This window comes from Eleutherodactylus coqui, chromosome 4, assembly GCF_035609145.1.
Source record: "Eleutherodactylus coqui strain aEleCoq1 chromosome 4, aEleCoq1.hap1, whole genome shotgun sequence".
Lineage (NCBI taxonomy): Eukaryota > Metazoa > Chordata > Amphibia > Anura > Eleutherodactylidae > Eleutherodactylus > Eleutherodactylus coqui.
In genome coordinates, this window is record NC_089840.1 from 68230345 (window position 1) to 68243910 (window position 13566).

Here is a 13566-nt window from a genome sequence, read left to right on the forward strand (position 1 = left end):
CGAATCTTCAGGGACGAGCAGGGAGATACTCGTCTAAAGCACATTACTCGAACGAGTAGTGCTTTAGCGAGTATACTCGCTCATCCCTAGTCCTAATCCATAAAGAGGGATGAGCACAAATTCTTAATACGCCCCAGGAAGAAACTGAACTTCTAAAGAAGTGGGGCCTACAGACCTCTTATGTCCCACCAAGCAACCCCACAAAAAAAATCCAACAAAATACCCAAAGATTGGAATGACAAATCTTCAGCCCGTTGAGGTCCTTCTTTCATAAACATGTGAAATGGATGCCGGGCAAACTCCCCCCCCCCCCCCTCCCGATAACTTGCAGGTTTTGAGTCATGCTAAAACTATTATGTTGCCATTTTCTCTTCTTCTGCAGGTCTTCAAACTGGAGGGAGTATATACTTGTGAGTGGCCCATTAGCCACTATAGACCTGCAACGTTCTTTATGTTTTCATTTAATTTCTTTCTTTTAAAAGGCAGTTTTCTAAGATTCCACTCTGTTGATCCTCTTATAACTCACTATTATGGCACTTAAGATTCTCTCCCTGAACGCGAGAGGACTCAATTTCCCTTTTAAAAGATCCATGGTATGGAAGAATGCGCAGTGTAACAATGTTGACGTAGTATGCCTCCAGGAGACATACTCTGCAGCTGCTTCTCATCCAGAATTTACCCACGAAACATTTCCGACAACATACTTGGCATGTGCAGATAAAAAACATGTTGGAGTTTTGATCGCGTTCAGGGACAAAGTTCAGTTTAACCTCTTTGAAGTGTTTGCTGACCCTGGAGAGAGAATTATTATTCTTTCGGGTTCAGTAGATGATACTCATCTGACCCTAGAAAATATTAATGCTCCCATCTCCTCCCAAATCACTTTCTTTAATACAATTATAAGAAAAATATGCAAACTCCAGGGTGGCAGGCTTATTATGTGCGGAGACTAATATAATTCCAGATTCAGGCCTTGACTCCACATCACACTCAATTAGAACATCTCCCACCTTAGCCCCTTGGCTCCATAAAGAATCACTATACGATACTCTCTTTATCTAGAGAGTATAGCTACTACTCCCCTCATCACAAATTTTTCTCCTGCATAGACCTATTCCTGGTGGATAGATGGACCCTTCCTCTGATCGGGTCTTCAGAAATAGGACTAGCTATGTGGTCATATCACTTTTCCCATCTTCTTAACAGTTTCTTTAACAAATCCTACAGGCTTACCCAGAGTTTGGCCTAATAATACATAGCTTATGAAAATTACCTAATACAAAAAATTAATTTCAGAGGCTTTATTTAAGTATTTTGCTTTTAATACAAGACCTAACATAGATATTTTTTCTACATGGAATGCTCATAAAGTGTTAATTTGCGGAATACTGATAAAATTAGGCTCAAAACATAGCAGACAAAAAAACAAACTCTAAATGATTTGTTATCACAAAATCGCCAATCTAGAACAGATGCTTCAACGCTGACCTTCTGATTCGCTCCATGAAAAGTTAGCTAAATTGAGATAGAATCTGAGACAGCATCTCTTAAAAGACTGTAATAAGAGAGCAAAACTTTCACGCATGATGTACTACTCATCTTATAACAAAACTTCCAAACTGATGGCCAAACTCATTAAAAAAAACCCAGATTAAAGCAAAAATCCCTTTTATTATGAAAATAGATGGCTCAGGACACAAATGATCTCACCCTCAAGGTATAGCCATCAAATTTAGCGCTTACTATGCTAGTGTATATGATTTGAAAAATGCTAACAGGACTTCCCAACCAAGTGATAGAAGAATTTCTTCGGAAAATCAACCTGTTTTGTGTTATGCAGGAACAACTTAAAAAACGTAATCCCCTTATGTCACTAACAGAAGTCAGTGATGCAATAAAAACCCTCAAGTTTCCTAACTCTCCAAGGCCAGATGGCTTCGCCAATGAGTACTACTAAATATTCTTCCCTGTGTTAGCCCTATATTTAATTAAAACCATTAATGAAGCGATGTTCTGAAATCCTCTCCCAGAGGAAATGCTTTAAGTTCTCATTGTAACTATCCCTAAACCAGGGAATTCTCCACAATCACTAAGCAATTTTAGACCAATACCACTTATTACTGTGACACCAAAATATTAGCTCAGAGACTTCTTGAAGTCCTACCTAAAATAATATGCAACGACCAGGTGGGATTCACAAAGGGTCGATAGGCCTTCAAAGGCACAAGGAGAGTGTTAGACATTGTCACAAAGGCAAGTGCCTCTCAGACCCCTTCTCTGCTTCTTGCTTTGGATGCAGACTACATTGGGGATTTGCATTTGCAACCATAAGTAAATTTGGCATCAAAGGAAACATTTTAAGAGCAATTCATGCCCTATATGGCACTCTATCTGCCAGAGTCCCTATAGATGGTGCCCTTTCAAAATCATTTCAAATTACTAATGGAACTCATGAGAGATGGCCGTTATCTCCATTATTATTTACTTTAATAATGGAACGTTTTGCTGAGCTACGAGCGACTGATGCTATCTCGCGATATTCCTGAAGTATTTCTGCAGGATTGTGTCAGCACAAAATTGGTCTGTTCTAAGATGACATTCTGTTGACACTTTTAAATCCATTAACCTCATTAAGAGCATACAAGATATTATTCTTCAATTTAGCCAAGTCTCTTACTATAAACTAAACACTAACAAATCTCAGATTCTTGCCCCTAACATTAATAATGCCTTAAAACTTTCCATCCAAACAGAATTCTTTTTTCAATGGCAAAAAGACAATATTCCTTATCTTGGCATTACAATCTGCTACCCTCTGTCCTATCTCATTCTCACTAACTTTTTCTGGCTACTCACCTCCCTTCAGGGAGAAACTATTGACTTATCAATAAAGAAATCTTTGTGGCTAGGAAGATGCTTATTCTACAGAAAAATTTATACTCTCATATTCCCAGTTCCCTATTCAGTCAAAGCAAAATTCCAAAAGCAGATGATGGATTTTATTTGGTGGGGAAAGAAACCAAGAGTTGCTTCATGCACAGGGAGGACTGGGGCTACATAATCTTTGGTCCTATGATCAGTCCACCATTATTAATCAAACATGAGCCTGGCTCACCAACTCTTGTAACTCCAGCTGGCCCCATATAGAAACTCAGCTTAATAAAAGTAGACCTCTTAAATCCCTTATACTAGCCTCCATTATAAAAGAGACCATACAAAAACCACTTCCCTCCAATAATACCCAGACAATGTCCCTTCCCATGCAGGCTTCTATCCAATCATGGAATTTACTTCATCCCGACCTACATTTTAAAAACTGGGTTAAAAATATGTATAAACCATATTTCAGATCTTTTCAGCACACAAAAGATAAAACCTTTCACTGATCTGATGAGAGAATTTGGGGTCACTCATGAATATTTACACCAATACAATCAAATCAGCTCTTTTCTGAATTTCTCTGCCATACAAGAGACAGTGATTTCCCAGGTAACTGATTCTTTGCTATCTAACAATTCTCCCCACTCTAAGGCACTCGTAAGAACACTCTATGACTTTTTCTCTGGAAAAAAAGGTGTTTCAAAAAAAGCACATCTCTTGAATTGGGAGAGAAACTTGGGAACACAGTTTACCCCAATTCAATGGATATCCTATTTTTATTGGGTCAATAAATCGATCTTATATCCAATTTCTTAGAGGTTCACTATAAACTGCTGATGAGGTAGTACTATACCCCTGAAAAGATCGTCAAATGCTTTCCCGGATTCAGTGGCCTGTGTTGGCGAAACTATGGGCAATTGGGCTCATTATACCACATTTTCTGGAGCTGTCCACTCTTTTATCCCTTTTGGAAAGTAGTATCTTCCCTTATAAACTGGATTTCCAGATGAAATTCAACACTTAAACCAAAATTAGCTTTTTTACTACTTGATAGCAATCAACTGCCCCCAGCATCTAGAAGACTTATTATTTGTCATATTGTCTTGTCTACCAAGCTCCTAATAACTAGAAACTGGAAATCTTCCAGGTATCCCATGATCAGAGACCTAATAAACTTAATCTCTGAACATAACTCCTATGAGAGATTACTTGCTTTACATAATGATAATTTTCATAAATACCATCTTAGGTGGAATAATTGGCTTCAACTCTTTCCCTAATAATACTATCTCAATATATGGTAGCATACAGATTCTGTATGGTATTTTATGGCATATCAGTCCACATTAGCTATAACTGAGCCTCTATATCGTGCAAACTCATAGGATTTCGAAGTTGGCATCCCAGATGGTCCCAAACATGTGGAGGCATTCCTGTGACACCCTTGCTGTGTGTGGCTGAGCATTATCCTGCTGGAAAATACCTTTGGAAGCCCTGTCATGAGAAGCAATACCAGTGGCTGCAGTATGTCTGGAAGATATCGCTGAAATGTCATTGGCCCTCATACCACTACTAGGGGTGATATGCAATGGCACCCCGTGACCATCACACAAGCAGTGGGGGTAGCGTACTGTTCCGTAGCATAGGCAAGATTGAGCTGCTTACCATGTGGTCTCTCAATACGAACATGACCATCGTCATTGCCCTGGATTCATCACTGAAGACAACCCAGTTCCACTCCAAAGCAGTCCAGTTTCGTCACTCATGATTCCACGACAAACAGAGACAATGGTCGGTGTCAAAAGCACTACATGTAATGGGAACCATGAGAGCAAACATCCTTCAGACAAGCATCTGTAAATGCTTCTGATAGATACAGGCGCCTATAACAATGTTGCCACCTGTCTCTGGATGACGGACAATGAAACAGTTGGAGAAGCTCGTGTTAGTTGGACAGTCAGATGGTCCCCTGTACTGGTGATCCTTCGAGGGCATCCTAAGTCCGTTTGCCTTGTGTGCATGCCCTCATGCATCTACTGGTCTCAATACCTCCTAACAGCCTGGTCAGAATGGCCCAGTTGGCGGACAATTCGTCAATACAACCATCAGCTTCTAGAATTCCAATACGCCCTCTCTCAAATTAGGCAAAATCTTTTTAATTGCATCGTAAACATCCCGGATCATCTGGTACAGGTTCATATTACATGTTGGTGTTCTTTGAAAGAAAAGGTAGCCAAATTCAAAATTGTCACAGATAAGTTGACAACTGGTAAAATATTGTTCACATGGGATGTTTGTTGTTGCATTTCTGTATATACCAGTTTTTTTCTGGTGTTTTCTTCCAGCTTTCCTTTGTTTTTTGATGGATTTTTGGCAGTACACTGGGTGTTTGCAAAATACCCAGCACATTGCACATTGTAGTAAAGATTGAGTTTCATAGAATGGTAGAGTTGGAAGGGACTTCCAGGGTCATCTGGTCCAACCTCTTGCTCAATGCAGGATTTCCTGGATGACTGAATCAAGGTGTTTAAGTTCCTCGTATTCAAACGAGATGATCAGCTGCATCAAATCAAGTGAACATGTGAAAAGTATATTGTTCCACTGAGCCAAAAAGCATTCTGGATATTCAAATGTGGGAGTCTTTTTAATTCGTAAGCCACGTGGAATCATTTGTATAGTGACATAATGTTCTAAAGTAGTAACATCCCACCAAATACACAATTGCTGTATCATCTGGTTTTTTCAAGGTGTTCATGAGGCTTTTTATGTTATTATAGGTATTAGAGATGAGCGAGCATACTCGCTAAGGGCAATTGCTCGAGCGAGCATTGCCCTTATCGAGTACCTGCCCGCTCGAGAGAAAAGGTTCGGGTGCCGGCGCGTGGGATCGGTGAGTTGCGGCAGTCAGCAGGGGAGAGCGGAGGGGAGAGAGGGAGAGAGAGAATTCTCCCCGCTCTCCCCCACAGCTCCCTGCCCGCCGCCGGCACCCGAACCTTTTTTCTCGAGCGGGCAGGTACTCGCTAAGGGCAATGCTCGCTCAAACAATTGCCCTTAGCGAGTATGCTCGCTCATCACTAATAGGTATCATCATACATATTAGACTGTCGAGAAAGCATTTCATGAACTTTATTTTAATGTGCTGGGTTAGTTAAAACTGGATATGACACAGTAGACAAAATATCCATTGTAGGAGAAGCCATAAGCAACAAATAACTGTCAATAAAGTATTAGCTTGATAATATCATGGAGTATGGCAAGGATTCAATATATATGAATATCCAATAAGAGGAGGGCGCGGAGTGACGGTTTCTCAAGAACGCAATGTGGAAAAAAGAATGTCTATAGCTCCAGCGCTTCTCATAAAAATTAATCGTTATTAGAATATGTCATTCAAAAATTTAAAAAAAATGCTCAAGGTTGTGAACAGGGATCTACGTGTTCCAGCAAAAAAACTAAGCCTTATTCATAGCATATAGTCTGTACAAGAAGCAAGTAATTTAAAAGGTAACAGGATATGACATAACAAAAGCAGATGATCGACAGGTCGTCCCAGTAATAATCTTCCTGTGCTTTTACAGAGAAACGATCATCTCTTAGGAATGGAGGCAGAATGGGCTGGAGATCGTTTTCAGCTGCCCGCCTCCATTCACAGTAAACAGGCAGTCGTTCATAAGTAAACGGCTGCCTGTTTTCATGGGCTGATCCGTTGTTCATTTTCTACATGCAGAAACTGAATAATGAGCGAGAAGCTAATGAATTCTTCTCCTCACTCGCATCCTGCAGTCTGAAAACTCTCTCCCCTTTTATGTATAGGGAGAGGCCGGTGTGGCCCACCACCAAGACTTGAAGCTCAGCTCAGGGTTGATCTTCATGAACCTGGTGCCAGAATCCTTTTAAAGACACTAGCCCAGAATAGGAGGACTACCTAGCATGCACCTCAATGCATTCAGCGGTAGGTTTGCACACGAACGGGAAACGGCAGGAAATGTAAGTATAAAACTTACATCCCTGGACTCAGAGGGTCAGCTACTTTCAGCTCATAGGCTTAGCATATAAAGCCCAAAGTAGCTAACAGATTCCCTTTAAGCAAACATAGATCTTTTTTGATATACAAGACACACAGAAGTCAAACAAACAACCTCGATAAGCAACCCACAGATATGACCAAAGAGCAACTACAATGAATGAAATGGCTCCTTGATCAGCTTACATCCCCATCAGTTCAGTTTTTTTTGCTTTGCTATAAATCCAATGTGAGTGTAATTTCGATTTGGAGACAAAGGTGATAGACCTATGCCATTCCCCCTTATCTGTAATTACACTACTCAGGTACAGTTACTTACAGTAATGCTTTATAATTTTATTTTTTTTCAATCATTTCAATAAAAGTTTGGCAGCATTTCAACACTTAAATTGAAGTACTACATATAGACTCCCCTACATACACCGTAACCATATTCGTTTGAAGGGAGAACAAGACATTCACCATTTTCCCTATCTACATTTTATGTACTTTAACTTTTTTTTACCAACATATGCATCTATCTGCAGTTGTTTATATGCAACAGTCTCTTTCTGTTCTGGCTGTGCTCTATTTTTGTCTTTAATCAATAAAAAATGGGGAAAAAAAGTAGAAAGGAAAACAAAGTTGATTTGTAACATTTCAAATCAATGGAGAAGATGATGTTTAAAGATTAATTTAGTTGCTCTCCATTTCTAAACTTGTAATACATCTTGTGTTCATTGCAAGAGATTCTTAAAAGGCTACTCATGTCCAATACTTCCCTTGGTTTCTTTACACTGTTTGGAGTTTTGTTATTACAAATTTTTAGGCCACTCACACACATGATGTTGGCAAAGCAATTTTTATTGCCGTTTACGAAAGCAGGGTACTGTGTTCAACAGCGGTTTTTGCAAATAAGGGAGATGGAATGAATCCTCCACAGTGCCACCTATTGAAAGGCAGCATTCCTTCAAGTCAAAGTCAGACTTTTTATACAAGCCTTGTTACAATGACTGGGAATTACAAGCAAAGCCAGACTTGAAGGAATGCTGCCTTTCAATAGGTGGCACTGTAGAGGATTTATTTCATCTCCCTTATTTGCATATTACCCAGAGGGGCGTGCGTGGCCATTTGAGTCTCCTCACTTAGTTTATAGTATATAGTTGCTCTCCCTAAGGAGAAAAGAGCGTTTCTGACACTCGTCCCAGGCCTCTCACTAGCAAAGCCAGACTCCTACTGTACACTGATGAAAGGCAAAAACCATGAAACAGCTGTCTGTACATGGAGTCAGGCTTTGCTTGTAATTCTCAGTCATTGTAACAAGGCTTGTATAAAAAGTCTGACTTTGACTTGAAGGAATGCTGCCTTTCAATGGGTGGCACTGTGGAGGATTTATTCCATCTCCCTTATTTGCATATTCCGGAACATTGAGTCAGGAAATATGAGCAGCCATTTTCGTTGAGAGAATTTCCTAGATGTTTGCAGGATGGATTGAAGTTGAAGTGTATCAGACGTTAGTAGAAAGTAAGCCATGGAGAGTATCTGATGTTATTAGTTCCAAAGTAGCCCCACTAAGTATTAATATAGGTACATAAATACTATTTTTGTTCTTGCTCAGGTGTCCGATTATTTTTAGTAGGATAGTGTACATGGTGGTTCATAAGCTATGTTACTGATGGATTGAGAAAACAGTCTAATAATGTCATTCATGGCATAGTTTCCCATTTTTGTGGAGACTTGGCTTGTGCAGTAAGCTCCCAATATTTGACAGCTCGAATATCACAGCTATGTGATTAAATTACAGAGGTTTGCTTTTCATTTAAAGATACTTTATATGGCACTTGAGCCATTTCCACACATATAAGAAGTAATTTACTTGCATAGCTGCCAGTGGGAAGTACAGGAAATAAATTGTCAAAAAAAGTACCATGGCTTCAATCACAGAGTAGGGAACCTCTAATCAGGTAAAAATTTATTGGAAGCAGAAATATCCTTTGCAAGTGATTTATAGCCGAGGACTCAACTGCAAAGGGGAAATTTGCAATAAGTAATAAAATGACTGTATCAACAGATGATACAATGTGGAGAATATTAGTGAAAATCCCATAGGAAGCAAATGGTTAATTAGGTGGGCATGATACTGGGGAGCTGTGGTGTGGATACAGTATAGTAACTAAAATGAATGTAGACTTTTATATTAAATGCTCACTTCTTTGTTCTATCTTTATTAGTTGTATTGATCCTGCATGACAATGACATTTGTTAATTGATCAACCACCAATATTTCTAATTCGAGAACTGCATTTCTACCATACAACAATAAGCTCTAACATGAAGGACCAGACAATCAATTATCTTATATTTTAATGTGCTAGAGAGGTCCTGAAAAGTTAGCGTTCTGGCAAAAGGAAAATGCAAGGTTCTTAAAAAACTATTAGCACTTAGAAGGGTAATACCAAGTTACAGTATAATGTTATCCCCCGTCCACAGAATAGGGAATAAATTTAAGATCATGGGAGCTGACTGCTATGACCCCCAAAGATCTCTTGAACGGTCTTCCGTATTGGTCCCCAAATGAATGCAGTGGAGGTCACACAAGAGCACTGCTTCCCCATTCACTTCAATGAGACTGCAGTAGCACTTAAACTGAGTAAGATCTTGCACTGTCATTGAAGTGAATGGAGCAGCAGTTTGTTTACACCACCTCCTTTCCATTCACCCAGGGAGCAACTGGACCCCCACTCTCAGGATCATTCAGGGTCCCATTAGTCAGACCCTCACCGATTATAAATGTATTCCCTATCTGGTGGATAACTATAACTTGGCACAACCCCTTTAATGGTTCCTCTAATGCCAATTGTGACACATGATGATGATTAAAACACATGATGATGATTAGCTATAGTCATCTTTTTCCTATTATGGGTCTTTCCAGCCAATAGACAGCACTAGAGTTCAGGTCTTACCATATGTCTACCAGTGTCTTAGGCTCTTTTCAAAAAAGAAGGACCCTAAATAATTCTCAGGGTGGCTCCATATAAAAATGAGGGGAAAAAGTAGACATTATTGACAGTTGATTTGGGAGAAAAGAAGAAAATGGGAAGCATGGTGGTTCAATGTGGTCCAGGGTACATAACCGACCAAGGACAATATTAGGATAGGTTCTCTATACCGACCAAAGACAATATTGGCATAGGTTCCCTCTGGGTACTCCAGTTTCCTCTTACACACCAAAAACAAACTGATAAGTTAATTTAGAAGTTACATTGTGAACTTCAAAAGGGATGGATACAAATGTAAATGCTGACAATCCCTGTTCGATTAGGAAAATAAGTGACAATAATACAATAAAATATAATACTTTTGAGGCAAAAGCATAATTTTGTGGATTCTGTCTTCCTAATATTTATATATAATATTTGATATTTTGTAATGAAAGCATTAAAAAAAATATCTTACTTAATTTAGTGTGCAGAAGCCTTCATTTCAGCCACTGCCTACAGCAATGAATGGTGCAGGCACAGCACTCATATCAGCTCTTACACTTTACTAATCTGAGACTGAGAAGATTTAGTCTTTTAAAATGGTACATTTTCCCGTTAACGTTAATTGAAACTGACTCATCTCTTAAGTGTAATGCTGTGAAGTGGTTCATGCACAGGTCAGTAAACTCATGCTGCATCTATTTACGAGTTCAACAGAACTTACTCTGCTTGGCCATGGTCTGTAGTTTGTCCAGCTGGAAGACGGAGAGACGGTTAACACCTCCACAGATAGATCCTTTTTCTCCTTTGCACTCGTTGTTGCATTCTTCTTCTTTGGCTCCGTTTGGGGGCAAATTGTTGCCACAGTAACATTCAGATCCATAGGATAAACCGGCATAAATATATGTTCTAAAACAGAAAAAAGTATAATAAAAAAATATCCCATTCTCATCAAAAAAGCAGCTAATATTCAGTTCCAATATTTCTCAACTAGTGTGTTAATATCAAGTCTTGCAAAACTATAATGTGTGAGCAGATTTCACTTTTTGTCTAATTGTTTTAGCCCTATCTGTGTGTAATGTTAGGGCAAATGGATGTGATGCTAAAACCACACATGCAATTTTTGTGGAGGTTTTCAAAGCAGTGTTTGATGCAGATTTAGGAGCCAGACGTTAGTCTATCCAAAGATAAGCTGAAGTATGAAGAAAAGGCAAATCTGTCTCCACTAGAGATGAGCGAATATACTCGTTTCGAGTAATTACTCAATCGAGCACCGCGATTTACGAGTACTTCCGTACTCGGGTGAAAAGATTCGGGGGGCGCCAGGGGGCGGCGTGGCGGAGTGGGGGGTAGCAGCGGGGAACAGGGGGAAGCCCTCTCTCTCTCCCTCTCCCCCCCACTCCCCGCTGCAACCCCCCACTCACCCACGGCGCCCCCCCGAATCTTTTCACCTGAGTACAGAAGTACTCGAAAATCGCGGCGCTCGGGCGAAAAAGGGGCGTGGCCGAGTAGGTTCGCTCATCTCTAATCTCCACTCATTTGTATCCACTCCTGCTTTTGGCTCTAAAAATTGCAGCAAAAGCTGCCCCAAAAAACGGATTCGGGTCCTTTAACGTGTGCGGAATATTTCTGCAAGATGACCTAGAGATGCAGAAAATTCTGCACCAAAGCAAAGCAGAAATCTGCAGCTGCAGATCAAATTGAATTTTTAGGTACGTCCTGCGAAAATTTGACAACTGTGGAATTGCACACCAAAATCCATTGGTCTAACCACAGATTTTGTTGTAGATTTGCAGCAGGTTTTAAGCCATTTTCAATTCTGCATCAAATCTGCAGGTAGCCTGTGGATTTGGGTGCAGAATATACTGCAGCTCACAGTACATCTTGTGTCTAATTCCGCCTTTTGTGAAAGGTTCCTTTATTTATTGCAATACGCACCTAAAGACATGGCAAATTCTACACCAAAATCTGCATGCATATATTTGGGTTATGGAGCGGAAATCCACAGCGGCAGATTAAGCTGAGTCTCTAGGTATGTACTGTGGAATTATTCCACATGTGTGAAAGGTCTCTAAGAGAACGTGCGTAATTTAGACCCCTTCTACTAACTGAATCGGAGAGCTATAACACAAACCAGCTCCTCTCTGGAAGACTCAGATAGTCTGCATATGGATTTCAATTGCCATACTGTAATGTAAAATTTGTCCTTCAGGGTGATTTCACATACAGTGTCCCATACAACCCATACAAGCCACTGGATCCCCTCCTGTCCATTGTGTGAATTGCCCATGAAGCTGCTGTAACGTATATCTCTAAATGCTCTAAATCCTGTTAAATGTAGTTGAGAAAATAAAAGCAGATTAGTCCAATGGAATACAGTATGTTTCTCTGGTTTCAATTAGTAAAAAATGTAGGTGATATAGTCCCATTACATATCAATCTAACTATTGCCCATATTTTCTTTATGAAGTTTTCTGCTTTTACCGTATAATACAGCGTTGACTTGTTAAGCTTCTAACGCTTAAAAAATATTTGCGGTTTCCTCTACTGTCTTTTACTATTCACGTTACATAAACATAACCAGACCAGTTTACCATCAGCGCTAAATGTGCGAATAGTAGATGTACCCTTTAAGAACTGTAAGCCCATGATCCTCTACTATCTACGGGAAATGTAAAAAAAAGTTCTGTTCAGCCTAACTCTTTTGCGGTTCCATATAAGCTCATCCAACATCATTCTAATCTCCTCCAGCATTCTTTCATTTGTTCTATATCTTACATTCTGTATGTTCTCTCCGCTGATCACAACAAATCAGGCTTAAACCCATCCCCCATTCTAAACTATTCCAGTCATCTACAATTCAATTAGTGTTCTTTTGTACATTTTATCCCTTTCTTTTTCAGTTAAAAATATGGCTTTCTAGCAAAGCAAACATTTTTTTTGTCTCTTTTTAGTGTTGCAGGTGACAATACACTATCCTACAAAAAGTAATTGTACACTTGAGCAAGAATCAAAGTAGTATTTATTTGTATAGGTTAATACTTAGTGGGGTCATGTTTAGCCCTGATAACATTGGAGACTTTCCATGGCATCCTTTCAAATAAAGTCTGATACACTTCAGCTGGTATTTCCTTCCATTTATCCTGCAAACATCTTGCAAGTTTCCTCGAAGAAAAAGGCATTGGCCACATTGGCCCAACTACAATGGTGCAATGACCATTGTCATTGGACAGTTGAGTAATGGAAGAACGTTCTGTGGAGTGATGAATCACACTACTGCTTCTTCATATTAGATGGACGTACCTAGGTGTGGAGGAACGCCTTGTGTCTGAGTGTGTTGTGCCAACAGTTGAGTACAGCGGAGGTTCCGTTATGATCTGGGGATGGCAAGAACCATAAACACAATGGCAAGAACCATAAACATGGAGGTATACCTTGACATTGTAGATAATAATGTGCTGTTGACAATGTGGCAATACTCTGGGAAGAATCAACAATACTTTGAATAAGATAACGTGCCTTGTCACAAGTCCAATGCTGATATGGATGTTCCACAATTGGATTGGCCTGTACAGAGTCCCGACCTGAACCCTACTGAGCATCTTTAAGACAAACTGTATTGTCGGGTCAGAAGATGGAAACAAAATCCATATTCTCTGAGAGAACTCGCCAGACAGTTACAGGATGAATGGTAGGAAA

The 13566-nt window shown here is 39.7% G+C and overlaps 1 protein-coding gene across 1 annotated transcript in view; it reads right to left on the reverse strand.

Annotated features, from left to right (window-relative positions):
* Nucleotides 1-13566, reverse strand: part of WSCD1 (WSC domain containing 1) — a 253925-nt gene that overhangs the window by 120642 nt on the left and 119717 nt on the right. Inside the window, exon 4 of the mRNA XM_066599620.1 lies at nucleotides 10592-10776. Within this exon, the coding sequence (XP_066455717.1) occupies nucleotides 10592-10776 (185 nt within the window). The remainder of the gene's footprint in view (nucleotides 1-10591; nucleotides 10777-13566) is intronic.